We start from the raw sequence: 22,426 nt of genomic DNA on the forward strand, positions 1-22,426 counted from the left end.
AAGCAAAATAAAAGACATTATCCAAGAAATTGATGTAAGTGAAAGTGAATGCTGATCGTAAATTTCGCAATTTCTTTCCCTTTTTTTCTTTCTACACTGAGAATATGAAGTGTTAAATAAGTGTGTGCTCATACTTATGCACTCTTGGAATAAAAATAGAGTACACATACGTTTGTGTGTGCGTGTACACATACGTTTGTGTGTGTGGGTGTGTGTGTGCTTACATCTGAGAACAAATTTGCTACAGTGAAAAACCCCCTGTTGTGAAAAATTTCTTGCCGCAAACATGATTTCGTTGTAGAGGAGTTTCACTGTATCACCCTTTTGGGGGTTTCCTATATTGTAAGTGAAAAGGCTCATGCAAAGTTGTCAGTTTTTTTTTCTCTTTCTCTCTCATTACCATACAGACAGCCTGACAAACAATAGAGGATTTGGAATTATAAGGCACCCAGTCGCACCCGTCACACATGCCCACTTCTAAAGGCAAGGTCAACTTCATGATGAGCACTGTATTTTTGGGACTACAAATAGCTCCAGTCGAAAAAATGCATCTTGAAGAAGAAAACTTAAGTCGTACTGGACTCTAAGTCGCATTTTTGGGGGAAATTTATTTCCCAAAAACAGAGACGAAGAACAGTGGAGCTCGGACTGGGACCCAAAATCAATTAATTCAATGATTTTTGGGGGGCTGTGGGGTGAGGATTCAAAGGAAATTTTGATTGCATTTTTTAATAGACAGTTCTTATCATAATTCGAGTCAACCACCGATCTGTGCACAGCCATAATTAAAATATATCATTTCACACGCTCGTAAATGTTAACTCCAAGTATCTGCTACTCCTGTACCACTGAAAGTTAATTTACAGTAAAGATTGCCGGAAAGACAACTGAGAAAGATTGAACACAAATGGGGGCCCAAAGAAAATCATATCCTGCAGAATTCAAGCTGCAAGTTGTGAAATACGCAGTCGAAAACAGTAATCGAGCAGCAGGAAGAAAGTTTGGAGTGAGTGAGACTGGTGTAAGGGCATGGCGAAAAGCGAAGGTTACTCTTCTTGCAATGAAGAAAACGCGGAAAGCTAACCGCGGGCAAAAAGCAAGATGGCCACAGCTGGAGGAACGAGTTCATAGATGGGCGCTTGAACAACGTGCTGCCGGGAGAGGCTTGTCAACCACTAAGTTACGTCTCCACGCCCTGGTAGTTGCCAAGGAGATGAATGTTAGTGACTTTGCGGGAGGACCTTCTTGGTGTTACCGCTTCATGCAACGCAACCGCCTCTTTATCAGAGCACAGAAACCGGTGGGCCAAAAACAGCCAGCAGACTTCCAAGGCAAGACCGACAGTTTCCGTGAGATCGGCACAACCATGAAGAAGTAAGCAAACTGGATGAGTATGTGGCAAAAGAGCATCATCCATTCTCAAGTCAAGTCAGAAAAATCCTTTACAAGAATATGTTCAATGCACCTCCACTAGTCTAAACTCATTTTACACATACTGTTTAACACTTTCACCATGGGCCCTTGAGGGATGAAATTTCAATGCTCTGGTGTCTTTTACGGTATATGAGGTATGACTGACATGCATTAGGCTTAACCTGCAACATGGCGCTTATTCGTGAGATTACACGTACCTATGACGTCAGTGAACACTATCTATAGCGAAAATAATTGATGAATGAAGTCCATTGAGGCATTAAAAAAAACCCAAAAAATCAATATCGGTCGGGCCCTAGTCTAAAGATGGTATTCTGATTCATCTTGTATTTGTGGAAGACGGGTTTAGCAGCAAAATTCACCCATTTTTATCCGTCTCTGCGAGCAGCCATTTTGCCACTTGCTGTTGACTGAAAGTGACCTCACAGTTGCTCAGGGTTCAGGTAACAACCGTCACGACTTACCTGTTTTTTGAGTTGCGTCATGTGATGTTTTGAAGCTGAGCCCTGACACTCAGTGATGTCAATTTCAGTCGTCAGCAAGTGGCAAAATGGGATGGATAAAAACGGATGTTTTTTTTCTATTAAATTCATATTCCACAAGCAAAATCTTAATCAGGATTCTGTGTTTTGTCTAGTGGGGGTGCATAAAACATATCGTAAAGAACATTTTTCGCCATACTTCCATTTGAAGTAGAAGTACAGTTACTTGAGTAAAAAAGGCACTGGTAAAAGTAGATGTGCTAATTCAACTCCCATACTCAAGTAAACAAAAAAAACTGAATATACAATATCTGTTTAGTAGATGTGCTGATTGAAGTCCCATACTCAAGTAAAAAAAAAAAAAAACAGAATATACAATATCTGTTTAGATGCGACAAAATGGGGGGTTGGGATGAAACTTCTCTACATCTTTGTTCATTTAGTTGTCATCTTTTCCCTTCCTGACATTCAGCAAGATGACAAAGCAAGTGATCGTGAGCCCAGACTCAATCCCAGATGAGACAGATGGGTTAAATTCGCTGACGTGGCTCAATACTCTTCTGAAGACCAAATTCCAGGAGATGCAGCACATTTCTTCAGGTTCGTATCATTTCAGCAGATCAAAATGGCCGCTTTGGACCGCCTTTCCAAAAACGCTTTCACGGTGGACTCACATTGCTGACATTTGTATTACATTTATATTACAGGCGCTTGTCACTGCCAGATCATGGATTGCGTCATCCCAGGTTCCATAGACATGAGCAAGGTGAAGTTTGACGCACAGGCTGAGTATGACTGCAAGCACAACTTCAGTCTCCTTCAAGAAGCCTTCACCAAGAACCACATCACAAGGGTACGGCATTTGTTTGTTTCGATAAAGATGAGTTGAGGTCACTTGAGTTGAAGAGTTCATACGTGAGAAATTGTTCAGCTGGCCCTTTTTGTGGGGAATTTTGACCAGTAACACCCGCGTCTGCGGCTTCACATATTTGTAGCTTTTTTTTTTTTTTTTCAATAAATTTTTTCCCGAGAGTTCTTTTCTCCCCATTTCACCCCGTGCTTTTCGGGGAAAATATGCAGACAGTTTGTCATCGTTTTTTGAAATTTCGCGGTGGGGCTCCTGTGTGTGTGTGTGTGTGTGGGGGGGGGGTTGCTGAATTAAAAAAAAAAATCCCCAAATGTAATACGGTGGCCGTCAGTTCCACGCAGATTTCCACAGCCGGCATTTGCGGGCGAGGCAGGTCTCTCTCTCCCCTGCAAATAGCAAAAATCAACTGCAATACTTTTACAAAAGCTGTTTTCTCTCAACACCCCCTTAATCTCAATGTAGCATTATCCCTGTTCATTATTAAAGAGAAATCATAATCAAGGAAATTTGTTATTTTGTATTAAACTAAAAAACAGGGTTGTCACAATCATTTGATGTTCATCTGATGGGTACAGGGTGAAAAAGAATGACTGTTGAAAATGTTCCAAATTCAAGAATGAAACATTTTATCTGTTTACCTGATTTGAACCATTGCTGCTTTAAATCCATATCAAAAGGCATCAAGTTGTGATACCTTGTATGTTGTTGCACCTGTTCCTCTATTTTTTTTTGACACTATTTGTCCCATTTGTTTTGTGTTATCTCTTGCTTTTTCTCTCTCTCACTTTGTAATTAAATTAGGGATGTGCCAATCCATGTGGTTGGAAATCCAAACACGTGACTTTCACCCCATCAGACATCGGGCGAAAAAAATCAGTTTCAATCATTTTATGAACATATAAAGGTCGTAAAGTGACAAAATAGTTCACATGTGACGTGTAAAAGAAAATACATGTGGACCACCCGAACCCCCTGCATGCCAAATTCCCAAATATGGTAAATCAGACACGCCCGGGCACCAAAACGAAGACACGTCTGTTTTTCCACCAAATGCACCTGCGCTGTCTCTGAAAATAGAGTCCTATGAGTCTGACTCAAGTGCCCAAAAAATGTGATTGGGGCATTTTAAACACATTCATATTGTTTTAAAAGTGTTCTTTAAAGACCGTACACTTGAAATGATAGCAATGCCATCAAAAAAAATTCCAGAGTGTATTAAAATTGAGTATTTCTACGTTGCCGCTTTCTTTGATTATTGGTGCTGCTCTGGGGCGTAACCCCACCCATGATTGTCGGGGGGGATGGATTCCACTTTTCAAGATAGGTGTGCCGATTGTGATATTTCACCTGAGGATGCCAGGACAGACTTTTCAGTCCAAGAGCTAAAATGTGTCACATTTTCTTTTCCTTTAGAGCATTCCATCTGATGAACTCATAAGAGGGGATTTTAAAATCAACTTAGAGTTCCTGTTATGGTTTAAAGCCTTCTACACAGCCAACGTGACGGATGAAGAATACGACGCCGTCAATGCTCGGAACAACCGTGACATCAGCCTGTATCTGCCATCCAAGTGTCCTACAAAAAGTAATTTCATTCTTCGCCATCGTCTGAGACAGTAACACGAGGTTGTGGCTTATACTTTGGATCACATCATGAAATGGAATCGCATTTTCAATTACCTAGGCAGCAGAAGACTGGACTCTGCTGCTCTGGACTGTGAAGTCAAGAAAGATGAGCCAATGAACAACATAAAGGTGTCCTTAAAGTTGATTCAGAAACACTCTTAATATTTAGTTTGGCGATGCTCAACAAGGACACTAAAGAAGACTTTTTTGCCATGACATTCCGTGTATGGAAACCCTAAGTGACATGGAAGAAGATAAAAAAACTTTGCATTCCCTCACAACCATTTCATTGCCAGGTTATGCAAAGTATTTTGGCTAATTTTAAATTTAAGAATGGCCCGAAATGATTGTTAAAATAATCATAATAATAATCAGTTGTTAATTTATCAACTAATTATTGCACCTCTATGACAAACATGAGAGACGCTTGGTTTGACTGCTTGTGTTTCATACATCACATATCAAGCAGCGCTTGCAGACAGTAAAACATCCGTCGTCAATTTTTACTCCTTCGTGGTTTTGGATTTCACGATAAAAGCAAAATTAATCTGCACTGGAGATTCAAACGAAGCCGGCGCCTCATCAAATTTTCACATGCACGCACGGCGTCATTGCAAAACTATTGTCCAACTACAATACGGTACTCATCAGGGCTGATGTTGTTCGGTAGGTACGCTCTGCATGGGACAACTTCAGCTGGGGATGGTATTTAAAGACACGTGATACTACGCTGCATATTATGCATCACTTGATTCTTTTCTGTGCATTTTGAATTGAATGCTCTTATTTCCAGTGTGAGACCCCGGGAATTGCAGATGACGAATCTCTGTTTGACAGTGAATGCTCAATAGAGAGCAACGGTGAACGCATGTCAGACAGTCCCGATAAGCAAACAATCCCACAAGTTAACACAGTCAATGGTAAGTTTAAAAAAAAACTGCAGTGAGCGTCATTGTCTTTGAACTCTTTGAAATGGTTTCATTTGAAATGTTTTTGGAAACACGACGATGTCACCCTTGAATTTATTCAATTTGCATTGAATTTAATTGACCATATCGTCCAACTTTTTTTAAAAAATGTATAAAAGTAGTTTGTAAATCAAACAAAAAAATGGCGGTATGCAATGATTTTGGATCTCTGCTTATTGAAGTGTCATCATATCTTTTCCATTTTATTTTCAGAACAGAATGAGGTCTATATGAGATATTTAAAGCCATGTCACGTCGCCCTTACAAAGTTAAAAGGTAAGAAGCACGAGTACGGTCTAGTAAGTATATTCCTTGCCGAGTAAAATCTCCATGTACAAATATTTGCAAGAGTCACACTAGACCAGGGGTGTCAAACTCATTTTTGTTGCGGGCCACATTATAGTTACCGTTTCCCTTGGATAGCCGTTATGACTAAAACTATATAAAGACGTCAAGAATAATGTTTTATTCTATTGTATACTATTGTAATGATGGGTTTGGTCACAAGACAATGCTTACAATATGTCACTGATTTATTACATATGAAAATTTGAGATTTTGGTACAGATTTTAGCAAGCATCATTGAAGTTTTCATCTTTGATTTGCTTTTGCGGGCCACTTAAAATGATGTGGCGGGCCACATCTGGCCCCCCGGCCTTGCGTTTGACACCTGTGCACTAGACACTACAAATGTTTGTCTGCAAAGGATCTGAATGCCAAGCCAGTGACAGCAAGCTGTCAAACTGGTGCAGGTGTACTTTGAGGAGACTAAAAGGGAATATAGTGCCATGAACACGATGATACCGTCTGTTTTTCTTGACTTCCTTAGACCTGAACATACATGACAGCCCTCTTGGAGAGAATGGCGATTCTGGCAAAAGGGTACATTTCCTTTTCTTTTCTTCAAATACCACTTACATGACCTTCCTCCATTCTGTCAACTGTGTGTGATGGCTGAAATGGATGCATGTCATTTTGTGAACATTAAATGTCATTTGGCACCCGCTGGTTAGGGACTGCTACTCAGACATCACTTTCCAACCTGGGTGCTGTGGGAGATTATTAGGAGTGCTGTGGCATTTGTCGGAAATTTTTTTATGAATAACAAGCTTAACTTTGCTCACCAGTCTGTTCTTTTTTTTGGGGGGGGGGATAATGTTTTTGTCCGGATTTACATATTGAAAACCTGCTCCAAAAATGCCTCCAACTGTGAGTCATACAGTACAACTTGATTATTTCCTGATATATATCTTGGACCCTTGGGTTTGGTTTGTACTTGTGGAAGCCCTTCTCCGATTGGCTGACATACTTCCCACCAATAAGCTCGTACAGGCCGAAATTTCGATGGCTTCTCCAAGTAAACGTGTCAAAATATTTCAAACGGTTTCACTTGCCCTAAAAACTCAACTTACCGGTCAATGGCATAAATGGAATAGAATCGCTTTTTTTCCCCCATCTTTTTTTTTTTTTTAGGTAGGATTTTCGAGCTTTTTGAAGAGTTCGTTCCATCTCGGAAGATGGTGGCCACTTGTCATGTTGCTCCTGCTGTCAAATAGCGCGCCAAATATGCTTAGGCTGTATGCATATGCAATATTGCCTGATTTCCGACCACCAACTTAGGGTATGATTGGTTATCCCTCAGGGGGCCACGAGAGGAGGTCTTGACTGGCATTGCAGTTTACGCCAGAAGCCACAAGCGCGCACAGTGTTTCAGGCTGATGGCGACGTCGCTTCCAGACTTGTAAGTGGAGTGATGGGCACTGTGATTGTTGCGTTACTGCCACTGTCGCAAATGTACTATTGCAGCTCAAAGGAATCCGACACTTTTGAATACGTCACCGCAAATGGAAACCATGCAACACTACGGCAGATATCGGTGGCATTGGCCAGTGAAAAATTGCAGATGAACAACAAAAGTACTTCTCATTTCGGACTTGCAACTCACCTTCAACAAACATGTAAAAAAAAAAAAATATTTCGGACTTGCAACTCACCCTCAACAAACATGTAAAAAAAAAAATATTTAAAAAGCCAGGAACACAATTAACACCGAAACCACCCCAGCTGATATGGCAAAAGAGCATCTCCTCTGTTTGAGCTTCTCCCACCTGAAATCTTGTTTCACAAACAGGTACGAAAGCCCTTGAAACAGTTCTTTTACAGAGCCATCAAGGTTTACGATAAAAGAGCTTTATCACGTCACCAGTGGAAAGTGGACTTTAATCATGCAACAGAGCTTACTGTTTTTTAAGTTGTACTATTCACACACACCCAATTTCTTTTTTTCTATTTGTTCACTTGTGCACTTAGAGTTTTGTATCTTGCAGTGTCATGAATGTACCACCAGCGGGCTCACAACCAATCTGTAACTAATGATATGCAAGGAAGTTTCATACTGGTCTGATGAAAATATTTTCCCTATTTTTTTAAATAAACAAACAAATGCAAATTCAGGTTAGCAATGCACACATTTGGGACCTAGTTTAAGGTCAACTTACGATATGTTGATTTTTTTTCTCCCCTAACTTTCAGGCGGAAAAGACGTCACCCAGGCATAAAGCGCACAAAGGGCGACGGAAAGCCAATTACCAGGTCAGTCTAAAAGTTCAAAAGACAGTTGGGCTTAGCACTGAAAATATCTTGAGCCCTGTTGAGATCAAATTTAAAACATTTGATCCCCCCCCAGGATGGGAAAGGTTTTTTGACTGGCGAGCTCGTATGGGGGAAAGTGGAGGGCTTTGCTTGGTGGCCCGGCTTGGTGATTCCTTGGAAAACCAAATTTTCCCCACAAGGTTTGCGGCGGGTCGAATGGTTTGGAGATGGAACCTTCTCCAAGGTTTGACTGCTGCTGTACTATTTTAATTATATTAATGTGCTGAAGAAGTGAATCTCAAGTCTACACAAATGGACTTTCCTTCACAGATCCACACGGAAGCGTTGTTGCCTTTTCGGGATTTCACCGAATGTTTCTGCAAAAATTCATTTGCCAGCGTGGCCACCTACAAGGTCGCCATCTTCCAGGTCATCGAGGTGAGAGAGTAAAATCAACCTGCTGTCTGTCACGTTCTGGAATAATCCGGAAAAGGGTGGATCCCAAAAATGTAGACATGGATAAAAATCTCTTGACAAAAAAACGTTTATTTACAACAAAGGTCACAAGACCGACAAAGTACAAATGAGATCGCTGTCCAGCAGGGCCAGAAAAACCCTGGATAACAAAATGCGCATGCACAAGGCAAGGGGTAAAAACGAACAATGTAAATTGCTTGTCAAAAGGACACGTAAATCCAATAACGACTGAAACACAAAACAGACTGTGCTAGAAATAAGAAACTAAATCGTACAATAACAATAACTAACGAAGACTATGGCAAGAACGGAGAACAAGATTGACGAGAAAATTGCACTTGGTACGTAGAACAAGAGCAAGGCGAATAATCTGACAGCGGCATGAGCGCAAAGCAGTCCTTGATTAGTCCAGGAGGTTGGTTACAAAATGCAAGACAGCTGCATCGCTGATGGGAACGCCCTCCGCTCCAGCTGGAGCTGTAAACCAAAACACACAAACAGATCAAGACATGACAGTACCTCCCCCTCACCCCTCAACGGACACCCCCCCAGCGGACCACCTGGTTTTGACGGGCGTGCTGAGTGGAAGTCCCAAAGGAGGGAATCCAGGAGCGGGGACCCCACATCCCCTCTGGCCCAAAACCTTCCCAGTCGACCAGATAGTGCATACCCCTGCCCCGTTGCCTGGAGTCTAAAATCTCTTTCACTGTGTACACCGGGTCACCATCGACAAGGCGTGGAGGGGCGGATGGAGGAGCAAGTGGACATGATTCAACTGGTTTCAGCAGGGAGATGTGGAACACAGGATGGATCTTAAAGGTAGGTGGTAGACAGGATCGCATGGAAACGGGGTTGATGACAGCCTCCACCTAGAAAGGTCCAATGTAATGTATAATGGCCCTAATTAATGTGAAGACCCCGCCAGATGTAGATCCCGGTTAGTAGGTGGCTCAGTGCCCCACGTCGTCTCTGATCGCCGATTGCGGACTGAGCTGCGCTGGTCTCCCTCCACACTATGTGAGAGGGAAGGTCCACCTGACCTTGTATATATGTTAGTTGCTCCATGTACAGCACTTTGTATGCAGCAATGTCTGTTTGAAAGTGCTCTACAAATACAGTTGAGTTCAGAGTTGAGTTGAGTTGACGCTCCTGAGATGGGAAAAGAGGGGGTTGATAGCCATAATCTGACATGAACAATGACCGACCGGTGGCAAATGAGATGAGGGCATCACCCACCCATGGCAGATGGGCAGCCCACAACGTTGGTTGCTGCATATAGACACAGCGAAGGCCAGCCTCCAAGTCCTGATGAGCCCTTTCTGTTTGTCCATTGATTGGCGGATGGTAGTTGCTCCCACGGCTCTACAAAATTTTCTCCAGATTTGTGAGCCGAACTCTTGACCCCAGTCGGAGACTAAATCGACCGGGATTCCATGGATGAGGAAGACATGCTTGATCAATCGTTGGGCGGTCTCCAACGATGACAGGAGCTTGGTTGGCGGAATGCAGTGCGCCAGCTTCGAAAATCGATCCACCACAGTGATGGTGCCAGACTTTCCATGAGACGTGGGCAGAGCAGTTATGAAACAGAGTGAGATGTGAGACCATGTGTGAGACGGTACCGGGAGTGGTCGAAGCAGACCTGTAGGGGGCTAACGAGATGTCTTGCCGCAAGCGCAGGCTGAGCAGGCCCCAATGAAGTCTGTGAAATCCTTCCTAGGCTCAGGCCACCAAAACTGCAGCGCAATCAATGCACAGGTCCGGTTGATCCCTAGATGACAAGCGAGTTTGGAGAAAGAGTGTGTGTGTGTTATTTTTACAAATTCCTGACCAATATAAAGTGTTGAAAATGGTTTGCTCTACTTGACGACACAATGTGAATGACTCAAATGTGCCGGTTTGATTGTTTACTGATGTTTTGGTGACGCAAGGATTATGCCCGATGCCTGCAATATACTGTGAGCAAAGGGGCCTGCATTTTATTGTTCTTACGTACTTTTTGCATCATGTTAAATTCCCTCCATCCATTCTGAACCGCTTACCCCCACAAGTATTGTGAGTACCTGACACCCAAATACAATAATATATAATTAATATACAACTTTTGTTCAATCTATGTAAAGGGGTTAGGTGTTAAAAGTGAGGACAATTTGCGAATTTGCTACACGATATCTGCCGAAATGAAAGGTATTAATCCATTCAGCAAAGAACGTGAAGTAGATTTTATTTGCTTTGGTAGACCACATCATAAAATCAAATACTATTTTTAAACTAAACAAATAAATAAACGAACTGCATTTTCAATTAGTCACAAACATGATATGTTAATTTGTGACTTCATGACCCAGCGCGTTCCTTTGGCTGGAGTCAAAAGGAGCGAAAGCAGAAAAAAAGAATGCAGCGAGTCCAGTCTTTGTCCGACTCCGTTCGACCCCCCACCCCTTTGCACAGGGTCTCTTGCACCCCCCTCCCTAGCCACCCACTCTTCCGGCAGCCTTTTCCCCTCACTTCCGCCGAGGGGCCACTGAGAAAAACACCTTGAGTAGGTTCGAATTGAGAACATCATCGCAAATTTGTCCCTTTCCAAAGAAGCGCGATTCGAACGTCGAGAGTCTGGATGGTTGCGTTCAAGTGCCTCGTGGAGCGGATCGCCGGAGAGCCTCGACCACTTCTGCGCTCTCAAGCCCGACAAAGAAGGGAGACAAAGCCATCGATCGCTGCAATGTTCAGTGAAAGTTGATCGAAAATATATTTCCATGTGTTAGACTAATTTGAATTGACACGTCCTCGCCAACTGTAATAGTAAGGTAAACTCACGCGCTGATCTTTCCGATAGTTTTACGTGTCGTTAACGATTTAAAAACGGGTAAAGTCTCCGTCCCGTGTCGTCCGCATGGAGGAAAGCAGGAGAAAGAAGTCGTTTACAACTCGTGCCTTCATGTCATCTGTTTCTGTCCCCGCTACTCGAGATTGAGCATGACGGGTTTAAAATTTTCCAATTCGCGTGAACTTAACTGATTCCTGATTGGTTGCAGTGACATCGGACAAAAGAATATGGACAAACTAATCAGTCTCGTCAATGATTATCTTTGAATAAACCGATTTTTAAACATTTTAGTCGGACAAAACTAATTCGACAAACCAAACCGCAACTGTAAATCATTACTTCATGAAATAATTTTCATGATGTTGGTCAAAGACGATTTAGTGGGACAAAACTAATTGAACAAAGCAAACAATGTAAAACTATTATCTTTTAAAAAGCAGAATTAAATGTGTTTTAGTGGGGCAAAGCTAATTGCAAAGACTAAACAGAAACACTTAATTACGATCCTGAATTATTTAGTTCATTTTAGTGGGGGGAAACTAAGTGGACACACTAAAAAGTCTTGTCAATTATTACCTTTTATAACATGACAGTACAACACTTGTACTGTATGTCAAAGATAATTTAGTGGGACAAAACTAATCAGTCAAACCAAACAGTAAAAACAAATATTTTTACAATAAACAGAACTTAGTACGGTTTAGTGGGACATAAGTAATTGGACAAACCAAACAGTGAATTATTAACCTTTGCGCACAAAACTCAGTATGTCTGCCAAAGCGAATTTAGTGCCCAAAAGGGGCTCATACTCTGTGATTTGGGAATGGTTTGGTTTCGAGCCAGATGACAGTGCTCAAGCCCTCGTGCTCTGCAAAGTGTGCAGGGGTAATGTTAAAACGTGCAGGGGCAACACGACAAACTTGTTTAACCATTTGAGAAAGATGCACCCCAAAGAGCATGCCAAGAGTATATCCATGCGGGCCAAATTCACCGACCAGCAATTGCGTAGATCCAGACAGGAAGGGTCAGTGAAGGTGGAGCGCAACAAGAAGACAAAGTCTGGGCGAAGCAGTTCAGACACCAAGGAGGTGATTGAAGCTGCACCATTGTTTGGCATACATACATTCTTCAGTCCTCCTCCTACTCTTCTTTATCTCCTGCCATCCTTTTCACTTCTCTGTATGGTTTTCCTCCCCCAAGAGTTCCCAATAGTATAGTTCTTCCTCTTCCCTCTTTCTCTTTTAGTGTTCCTCCAGTGACATAAACTTTCCCCTTAATACCCGCGACTAAAATGGCATCCAGTGCCACATTTGAAAATCGATATAGTTGATTTTACGGTATTAATATCTTGAATGTTCACATACAGCTAGTGATATAATGACAATACATGGTTCACCTCTAGTTTGCGCACGCTGTTTATAAAGTAGAGGAGCTTGCTTTTCACAAATGTATCTCTTGCTGTTATTTTGTGTGCAACATTTCTTCAGTTATTCCCCCCTTAAAAATTCACCAGCGTTATACTGTATATTGTTTTCTCTGAACACGTTGCCTTTTCCTTGTTATATGTAAAGACATTCAGTGGCACTCCGAATACTTGCAGTTTGGCACCTTGCGAATAACGTATTCACTGTTTTTTTCCCCCCCCAATGTATTTAAACTATTTTAAAATATGATTTTTAGCAGGGTGGGGGGGGCAGCCCTTGTTTTCTGTGAAAAATGATTAATGGCGGTATATCTCCGCTAATTCAAGAATTTGGGGGGGTTTAAAAAAGATCCCTCCCCACCCTTTTCTCTATTCGTGGGCAAATGTCCCCCCTCCCCCGCACTAAATAAACTAATAGAACATAACTTTTGTCCAGACGACTGCTGTCTGCAAAATGCTTGTTACATCAGATTGAGTGCATGCTAATCCCCAAGTATAACCTGCAGCTGGCAAGTGAACGCTGTGAAAAGTCCTTTGAAGAGGCAAAAGACGATAAAGAAAAAGAACTTAATCTGATGGTGGACTGGGCAGTGAAAGGATTTCTGCCAACAGGACCGCAGGGATTTGCTCCATCTGGTAAGTGTGCACGCCACCAGCTCACCAGATTGGGCACCTTTCTACTCCATACAATTGTCTCTTAAAGACGCTTCTGACAAACATTTCCCCCCCTGTCTTCTTACCTTCAGTTGTTCAAGATGCTGTCCAAATGTCCAATTCAGACTCTGCTCATTCTGACTACCAGCCGCCTGTGAAAAGGAAACATGCTTTTAAGAGTCGAGCAAGCACCTCCAACTACATTTTCACAAGAGGTACGTCCACCTGCTCATCCTCAGTCAGAGTCAAGTTATCACTTTGGCTCACTCGTGATTGGCTGTCAAGCAGGAGCCTATCTCAGCTAACCTTAGGAGACAGGAGTAGGGTACACCCTGGATTGGTCATCAGTCAATGGCAGGGCACACACGGACAAACAACCATGCACACACGCCTACGCACCGTCAAAGAGTTGCGGGATGTAATTTATTGACTGCTGTGAACATTTCTATTTGTCATCTGGAATCCAAGTGGTTCCTGCCACCATCTAATATATTCCTCAAGTATGTTTTTCAACGGGTACGCACGGAAGAGAGTCTCACCCAGCTGTAGATGATGATGTTGCATCACATCGTGTTAGAGATGAGCACATCTTTTGAATAGAAGACAAAGATTAGACAGAGAACTTCGCAAACGCCAACACGCAGGGAGTTAGACAAGTTTAGGCACCTCACACTTGAACAGATATCGCATGGTATAAATACAAAAAGTGTCGAAGTAAGTAGTAGAATGTGTGTGTCGCGATACTGAGAAAAGATGTCACGGAGCCACTGAACCACGGTGATGCAATTCTATGGCCACTCTTAATCTAAAGCAGGTCGACGACAATACGTAGATGAACACAAAGAGGCTCGATTCAGTGACACTGAGAAAAATAGCTCTAATGATGAAAAGTAGTTGTGAAAAAACCTGCAACTGTTATTACATTTGACTGATTTACTGTGACATTTCACTTACAGACATTTTAATTGAGAGGCTTAAAGACAAAGGCACAAAAATCAAAGGTCAGTCCTGCTTGAGCATCATGATTTCTGTCTTTTACTGTCTCTTCTTATTTAATGCCAAATTCTAAGGACAGTCTTGTTGTTTCAGATTGTTGTTTGGCTTGCGGGTCGGCTGACATCGTTGTGCAGCACCCATTGTTTGAAGGCGGTCTTTGTTTCAAATGCAAGGTAAGACAGAGTACAACGTGTGCCTCGACCCGTTCCGGTGCAGTTGGCAAAGCCTCTGCCTTTAACATCAGGTTTCACAACCTTTATTGAACAAACTCACCCCCACCAAAAAAAAAAAAAATCACAGCACACCACTAAAAAAAATGTTACTAAAAGTATGCATACTGAAAAAATGCTGATCCCGCTCACTGTCCGTAGGAGAACTTCATAGAAACACTGTATCGCTACGATGAAGATGGCTACCAATCGTACTGCACCGTGTGCTGCGGGGGGACGGAGGTCATTCTTTGTGGCAACGCCAGCTGCTGCAGGTAAACGGAGCTCAAGGCCCCGGCATTTACATTTTTAAGTAGAGTTAGTGTTGCCAGGAACACCCGGTGCATTACTCTCTTATAACCACATTTTTTTCTTCCAATGAGTCTCCAAACCTCTTCTTTTTTTCCCCACATTCCACATTTGCTAATATTGGCTCTAATTTTATTGTGAAAAGCAAGTAATGAGTAAACTAAGTTACGTTTTCAAGGTAACTGAAGCAACACCGAGGAAAGCGCGTCAAGTAACACAAGAGTTGTATTCGCTGGAATTTTTCAACAAGTGGAAAGCCGCTCTTCGAGCTTCCCCTCGGCTCACTGGTGTCAAAAGCTCCATTTGTGTCATGTGCTGTCCACGGCAGATGTTTCTGTAAGGACTGTGTGGAGATCCTGGTGGGTCGGGGAACCTTTCGCGTGCTGAAAGATGTCGACCCCTGGAGCTGCTACATTTGCCAGCCGGCCCAGTGCGAGGGAAACCTCAAACTCAGGCCCGACTGGAGCGTGAGGGTCCAAGACCTCTTTGCCAACAACAGTGCCATGGAGTTTGTGAGTATACTGTGTCGCACTTTGTTTCCCAGTTCCACACAAATTGCATGAGCCCGGATTTCTAGTCTGTCCTCGGTGGGAGGTACCTGTCAACAGGATTTCCTGGAGACAAGCAAGACCTTCAATCATTTTGAATGGAACCACGCAAAATGTTGATGTGATCGACAGTCATGCATAATCTTGTGGTGTGATTTACTCAAAGTTTGTACGTCAAGAATAAAACGGATTTTTTTTTTCTTTAAAAAAAGAGTGGGCGTATTATACATGAAATAATGAACATTTGTCACATTGGATAGACATTTCCTAGCACTTAGGTGTCTTGATAAAGGTGTACATTCATTCCAATATATGTAATGTCTAACGTTACAAATTGATAAATGTTCACATCATTTTCTCTGCTCACAAAAGAATAATGAGGGCCTCACGAGTTGGATTTGGCGAGGAACAAGGAAATGGCCATAAATCAAAACAAACATGCTTTTCCCTATGTGGTGTTTTGTGTAAAAGTGAGTTCCCCAGATGGCAAGAAGTCGTTTGCAGTCTTTTTCGGCACATCCGCATTTTACAACGGGTTTTTGGACGTCCCGCGTGATCCAAGGAGAGGACTTGGTGTGAGAACATGCAAACTCCACACAGGAAGGCCGGATCCAACCCACGACCTCTGCACCGTGAGGTCAACGCGCTAACCACTGGAGCACTGGGCCGCCCATTTTTATTTCCGATTTCTAAAAACATACTGTTCCATGTATGGACAAGTAGCAGTTTCATAAAACAATATAATTAAATGCTTTAAATATCTAAGCATGCTTGATGAATGACAATGACAATCGTCTCAGTTTCTCACATGGCAGTTTTGTCAAATGAATTGCCCACTCCTGATCCAATGACTTTACTTGTTTGCCAGTCACAAGAAGGACACAGGTATCAAACTCAAGACCCACGGCCCACGTCTGGCCCGTCACATCATTTTATGTGGCTCACAAAAGCAAATCATTTGCAGCAACCTCCATAATGCTTGCGAAAATCAAACATTAAAATTTGTCCAATGTAATATATCTTGGTAATGTTGACATATTGAAAGCCTTTTTCTTTTTCACCAAACTACTTTTCACAATAACTTAAAGAATAGTTGAATGAACTATTATCCTAGACTTCTGATTTCAAAATCTTTCAAACCACGCCCAGCTACATTATGCACCCTGTTGGAGCAAATGGGTGATTTAGCACACGCTTGTTTCGATTTTTGAGTAAATCACACCTTTAGAGTATATATAATATTCATTGTGTAGTTTGCTACTGTATATCACCGTTCATTGTTTGCACTTGTGGAACATCCCGATCTAGTTCTGTCTGTCACGGAAATCTTTGTTTTATAAAGATTTTTTTTTGGTAAGTTTTTACCGTACACTAGACTCGTTGCAATGCCCTTGCATGTGGGAAAGAAGAGCTGTTTCTTGAATGCCAGGAGAACAGTAAAGTACACAAACACAATGAGTACCAGTGCAGAAGCTGGTGTCAACCACCACTCACGCCCAGACAATCACATAACCTCGCCGACACCGCACGCCACCGACCTAGGCCGCGCCCCTGAAAGGCACATGCATGTACACAGACTTGACAGCACGACGCAAACAATATTATTTTAAAACAGCATAATTTTCTCTACATTTTATTCCTGCATTTTTCCATGTTAAAAAATGTTTACAATGTCTTTTGGAAAGTTTAAGATGTAATGTGTTTTTGTGTTGGGTTTTTTTTTTTTTCACCTCCGTTGACCAACATGTTTGTTCCCAGGAGCCTCACAGAGTTTACCCGGCCATCTCCGCAGACAGACGCAAGCCCCTGAAGGTTCTGTCGCTCTTTGACGGCATTGCCACAGGTCAGTTAAGATCAAATCAGGAGCACGCTGTTCAGGCATCCTTGGGCAGCATTCACATTTCATGCCTCATAATTCATAATGGTGTTTTAACTTTTTTATATTCTGTATTCCCTTATATTGATTTTTAACCACAACACAGGTTCAAAACCAAAAAGGTGAACCGGAACAGATTAATTACATTTCCGTTCATTTCAGTGCGAAACATTCATGGACTTATGAACGTTTGAAGGTACACACAGGCTCACGGAACCAATTCAATTCATAATTTGAGGTGCCTTTTTATGTATGTACATACATACGTATGTATGTACGTAGTACTTAAAACATACCGTATTTTCCGCACTATAAGGCGCTTCGGAGTATCAGGCGCACCTTCAATGAATGGCCTACTTTAAAACGGTTTTCATATCTAGAGCGCACCGCATTATAAGGCGTTTAGAAGAGAAGCTACAATAGTGACTGCGGTTGCATTACAGAGCCACTAGATGGAGCTACTCTAAAGGGAATACAATGCGATACAGCTTTACTTATAGAGAGATTTCACAACCATTGCAGCTTTAAAACAAAGCGCTTTACAGAACATATAAAATACTGCATCCAAGAAATCAGAATATTGATCCATGTAAAAGGTGCATCGGATTACAAGGCACACTGGCGGCTCTTTAGAAAATGGAATGCTTCTAGGTGTGCCTCATAGTGTGGAAAATATGGTACTTCATGCCTCAAGCTCACATATTTGTTTTGCGCATATTGAGTAAAGATATGAGACACTTAAAGATATGAGACCTATAAAGTCAAAAGTGCGTGTCTTTTTTCAGTCAGCGGCTCTTTTTTTCCATTGTGACAGGATATTTGGTGCTCAAAGACCTCGGCTTGAAGGTGGAACGCTACATCGCCTCGGAGATTTGCGAGGATTCCATCGCTGTCGGGATGATCAAGCACGTGGGCAAGATCGAATATGTCAAGGACGTCCGCACCATCACGAGGAAACATGTGCGTCCAATGCATGAAAACAAATTTGTTCGGGGTTTGGATGAACCAATAAGCAGGAAATGGTTGTGTTGCAGCTGGCTGAATGGGGCCCGTTTGACCTGCTGATTGGAGGAAGTCCGTGCAACGACCTCTCTATGGTCAATCCCCTGCGAAAAGGATTGTTTGGTAAGCCCGATTCCAACTGTGGCTCCCGGGACCGTTAAACTGTATACAAGATGTATCGAGATGTATCACTTCCACTTACTTGCTTGATACCAATTGCTACTTTCCCATTAGTTTGGGGTTTTGGTAACATCTTGTGGCATTTCAGAAAGTTCAAGAAAGAGCACAGATAAATGAGGCCCCGACCCATATGGATTTTTTTGAGGCTGCTGCTGATTCCGATATTTGGCAGAATCCAGTTCTGAGAACTAATTCATCTTTAATAATAATAATAATACATTTCATTTACCGATTAAGAATAAAATATATATTGAATGAAATGACTTAGGCGGCACTGTGGGCGAATGGTTTGCACGTCCGCCTCACAGTGCAGAGATCCAGTGTTGATTTCATCGTATTTTTTTATTTATTAAATTGGTGATGACCCAAATGGGCCAACGTCAGTAAATTTCGGGTGACCCGACTCATTCACGCCGGAGCCTCCCGGTACCATCGGGCTACTGTTAACCTACAACATTGAAAACGTGAATAGTGACGGGGGAACACGTGGGGGCTTCACTACTGAAGAAAATTAGCTCATTGGAGGTTGAATGTCGATCCAACAGAGGGCACCGGAAGGCTCTTCTTCGAATTCTACCGCATTTTGACGCTGCTGAAGCCAAAGGAGGGTGACGACCGTCCGTTCTTCTGGCTCTTTGAGAATGTGGTGTTCATGTCCACCAGAGACAAGACGGACATCTGTCGATTCCTGGAGGTAATCGGATGTGACTGCTGCCGCTGGGGACCACTCTGTACTAACTTGTCCCATTGTTGTCGTTGTTCAGTGCAATCCAATCATAATTGATGCTGTGACTGTTAGCCCTGCACATCGAGCTCGCTACTTCTGGGGAAACCTGCCAGGCATGAACAGGTATGAAAAGTCAGATTCCTTCTGCTTCGGCGCTTGAGCTTTGCTGGGGCACATTGTTTTTACCCACTTAAGATTTGTGTTCAAATATGTTTCGAGCAGGTTTAAAAAGTATTATCATGCCAGCAACAGACTCAGCCCACCGCTATCCATGTTTCTTGGTGGATGGTATTATGCCTCACTCTGTTATGGCCACAAAGTGAGTGCCAGTACAGTACTTAAAGACAAGGCTGGAAATGGAATAATATGGAAAGTTATCGACCTGTTACGTTGGCCAGTATCTTGACGAACGTACTGGAGAGAATCCTGTTCGCAAAGTTGAAAATGTTTGCTCTTACAACCAATTCGGCTTCAAAATAAGTTCCGGATGCCGACCTTTCTATCCGTGCTCTCCAAAAGATTATTTCAAAAAAACACAAATCTCAATTTGTCTGTATTTTTATGCTTTATTAATGCAACTAAGGCTTCTGATAGAATGAACCATGATAAATTATTTCCAAAATGGCTAGGTGGAGGTGTTCCTGAATTTTTAGTCAGAATTCTTGTGTTTAGTTAAGCTGTATCTGATGTGTTGTATCTGCCCCTTTTTACGTGAGCAATACAATAAGACGAGGAACTCTGTCTTTTATTTTGGTTAATGCCTGTAGGTTGATCTATCAATTCAGCTGAATGGGTCTAATACAGGTTTTCTTGTGGGCAATATGTTAGTAAATCATCTTATGTATGCTGAGGACCTACAGTATATTACACCACTTAAAATGCCTAGTTGTGATCCAACTTAAACAAGTTGAGTAAATGGGCGTTTAAAGTTCGTTATATAAAGTTCATATTTTTGTCTCCATTTCTTTTCTTCCACTCGCAGCGTGTCCACTTGCTTTTAATCCATGCTACACAGAAACGTTTCATTCAAACTCGCGTAATGTGAACAGTCCTGATACAACAGCACGCCCTTGTGTCCAGGCGACACACACATCATTAAATAAGTCAAAGCAGTCGAAGCTGATGTACGGCTCGTATCTCGAAAGTTCCCAAGTCGGTCGGGTCTCTCGTATGTCAAAGCGCCACCTTAAAATTGTGCTGTAGCCAGAGCATCCATTTTGCAATATCGACAAAATAAACAGAGGCGGTTTTGTTTTTCTCTTCAGGCCGCTGACGGCCTCTCTGGATCAAAAATTGAATCTCCAAGATTGTTTGGAAGTCGGCCGTGTGGCAAAGGTAAGAGCAGCTTTCACACCGCATCGGCAAAAAACTGATGCTGAACATTTCATCCAATTCAAATGCACATCACAATGCAGTAGAATGACTTTTTCAAATCGCTAATCTAGATTAAAAAAAATACCATCTGCGTCATTATTTATACTGTATTTATGTAATGAATTTTTTGTATCTCAGAAAGGTGAGTCCTTAAGTGCAGTTTACATTTCCATCTCATTATTTGAAGAAACATGAAAAGTTGATGTGATAACACCACAGGTTTCTTTGCATTATTTTGTATTATTCATTTAGGTTATTTGTCCAAATCATTCAGCCCTTGTGCACATGATTTGCTAATTGCACAAATTGGTGTCTCTGTGCAGCTGGATAAGGTGCGAACCATCACAACAAAATCCAACTCCATGATTCAGGGGAAGTTGGGACTTCCTGTCATCATGAACGGCAAAGAAGACTACCTGTGGTGTACCGAAATGGAACAGTAAGTATTCATCTTCTGTGCATGTGACGCAAGACACAAAAGATAATGGAAAAATACTGAAGAAAAAAGTCCATGTGTCCGCGTATGCGGTGGTACATTGCAGATTGAAATACATTTGGCCAGTGCATGCTCAGAGCAGAATATTTCTTTGAAAAACCTCATCCAGGTCTCCCCCGAGCCTGTGTGGGTTTCCTCCCACATTCCAAAAACATGCATGGCAGGCTGATTGAACACTCTAAATTGTCTCTAGGTATGAGTGTGAGCGCGGATGGGTGTTCATCTGTGTGTGCCCTGCGAGTGGCTGGCGCCCCGTTCAGGGTGTCCCCCGCCTACCTAAGACGGACGGCTGGGATAGGCTCCAGCACCCCCAGAAACCCTTGTGAGGATAAAGCGGATCGGAAAATGGATGGATGGATGGATGGATGGATGGATGGAAAAACCTCATCCAGTACGGATAATATTTCATTTTTTTGAGCAAAGCTAAGAGCAATTCTGAGTATTGTGCACAGGAAGATAGAAAATCTGACTTTTCAGGGGCCATTCTGGAGATGTGTATTCTACAGTAGAGGAGAAATTACAGTCAACATGCAACCAATATTTGAATGCCAAAGGTGCAGAAAAATATGTAGACAGACAATAGCACAATGCACACAGGAAAATACTCTGTGTCCTTTGTGAAGAAACAACTAATCGGATTCACATTGCAGTTTACTGACTCAGTTAAGTGTGTGGGCAGTGTTGGGGGAGAGAGTTCGCTTTACTCTTCCTGCGCGTGTTCGTTAATTTCGGACGATGAGGATGTTGGGTATTCAAATACAGGCTGGAGCCAATGAACAGTACCTTCGAAGGTTTTATTTGCAGAATATTCTGGGCACCCGCGGTCTACAGACAATGGCTGCGGATCACGAGTGCGATGGTGTAAGAGATTCACAACACATTTATATCGTCAGGGGTAGTACCAAAACTGATGGCGTGGCATCGGACTGTGTTTCTCCGAAACTAATCAGCTTGTATCAACTGGTGCTTTCCGAAGGTCTGTGTGTCTGCACATTGTCTACACTAAGGAAGTCCTGATATCATCAAGTGATTGATGATTCAATCAAGTAATTGATGATTCAAGGGTGATGGATGATTCAAAGGTGCAAAGGTCTACTTGCAGGCATGAGGATATGTGTGTGTTCTCATGCTGACATGGGATAGTTGTACATTATGTTCAAACATGGGCAGAATACACCCTTCACGAGCCACAGACACTGCATAGAGCACAATGTGGGACTGGAGCATTTTCACACATCCAAAATAACACTGTGGCCTATTGATGTGTGTGTGTGTGTGTGTGTGTGTGTGTGTGTGTGTGTGTGTGTGTGTGTGTGTGTGTGTGTGTGTGTGTGGGTGTATATTAGAGTGAGAGTTT

At 42.4% G+C, this 22,426-nt stretch overlaps 1 protein-coding gene and 1 long non-coding RNA gene across 4 annotated transcripts in view; one reads left to right on the forward strand and one right to left on the reverse strand.

Moving 5' to 3' along the window:
• The window catches only part of LOC109512996 (DNA (cytosine-5)-methyltransferase 3B-like), a 25,616-nt gene that overhangs the window by 2,582 nt on the left and 608 nt on the right, over positions 1-22,426 (forward strand). The window contains exons 2-26 of one of the 3 annotated variants that reach the window (XM_019865183.1): positions 1,288-1,374; positions 2,389-2,516; positions 2,624-2,769; positions 4,198-4,369; positions 4,469-4,539; positions 5,204-5,330; positions 5,592-5,654; positions 6,209-6,261; positions 7,022-7,120; positions 7,912-7,971; positions 8,066-8,215; positions 8,302-8,409; positions 13,205-13,334; positions 13,445-13,567; positions 14,309-14,353; positions 14,442-14,521; positions 14,720-14,832; positions 15,195-15,378; positions 17,173-17,257; positions 18,105-18,250; positions 18,325-18,415; positions 19,018-19,166; positions 19,237-19,322; positions 20,465-20,534; positions 20,897-21,012. In XM_019865183.1, coding sequence (XP_019720742.1) covers positions 1,367-1,374; positions 2,389-2,516; positions 2,624-2,769; positions 4,198-4,369; positions 4,469-4,539; positions 5,204-5,330; positions 5,592-5,654; positions 6,209-6,261; positions 7,022-7,120; positions 7,912-7,971; positions 8,066-8,215; positions 8,302-8,409; positions 13,205-13,334; positions 13,445-13,567; positions 14,309-14,353; positions 14,442-14,521; positions 14,720-14,832; positions 15,195-15,378; positions 17,173-17,257; positions 18,105-18,250; positions 18,325-18,415; positions 19,018-19,166; positions 19,237-19,322; positions 20,465-20,534; positions 20,897-21,012 — 2,603 coding nt within the window. In that variant the 5' untranslated portion in view covers positions 1,288-1,366. Of the gene's footprint in view, positions 1-407; positions 1,375-2,388; positions 2,517-2,623; positions 2,770-4,197; positions 4,370-4,468; positions 4,540-5,203; positions 5,331-5,591; positions 5,655-6,208; positions 6,262-7,021; positions 7,121-7,911; positions 7,972-8,065; positions 8,216-8,301; positions 8,410-13,204; positions 13,335-13,444; positions 13,568-14,308; positions 14,354-14,441; positions 14,522-14,719; positions 14,833-15,194; positions 15,379-17,172; positions 17,258-18,104; positions 18,251-18,324; positions 18,416-19,017; positions 19,167-19,236; positions 19,323-20,464; positions 20,535-20,896; positions 21,013-22,426 lie in introns of those variants that run through there. The other 2 variants (XM_019865181.1, XM_019865182.1) reach the window with 2 other exon arrangements.
• LOC109512998 (uncharacterized) lies at positions 8,416-12,304 on the reverse strand. The gene is made up of 3 exons (XR_002167635.1): positions 11,266-12,304; positions 9,685-10,219; positions 8,416-8,925 (listed from the first exon to the last, which is right to left on the reverse strand). It is a non-coding gene; the product is annotated as an uncharacterized LOC109512998 (long non-coding RNA).

This window comes from Hippocampus comes, unplaced genomic scaffold (assembly GCF_001891065.2).
Source record: "Hippocampus comes isolate QL1 unplaced genomic scaffold, H_comes_QL1_v1.1 scaffold124, whole genome shotgun sequence".
Classification (NCBI taxonomy): Eukaryota; Metazoa; Chordata; class Actinopteri; order Syngnathiformes; family Syngnathidae; genus Hippocampus; species Hippocampus comes.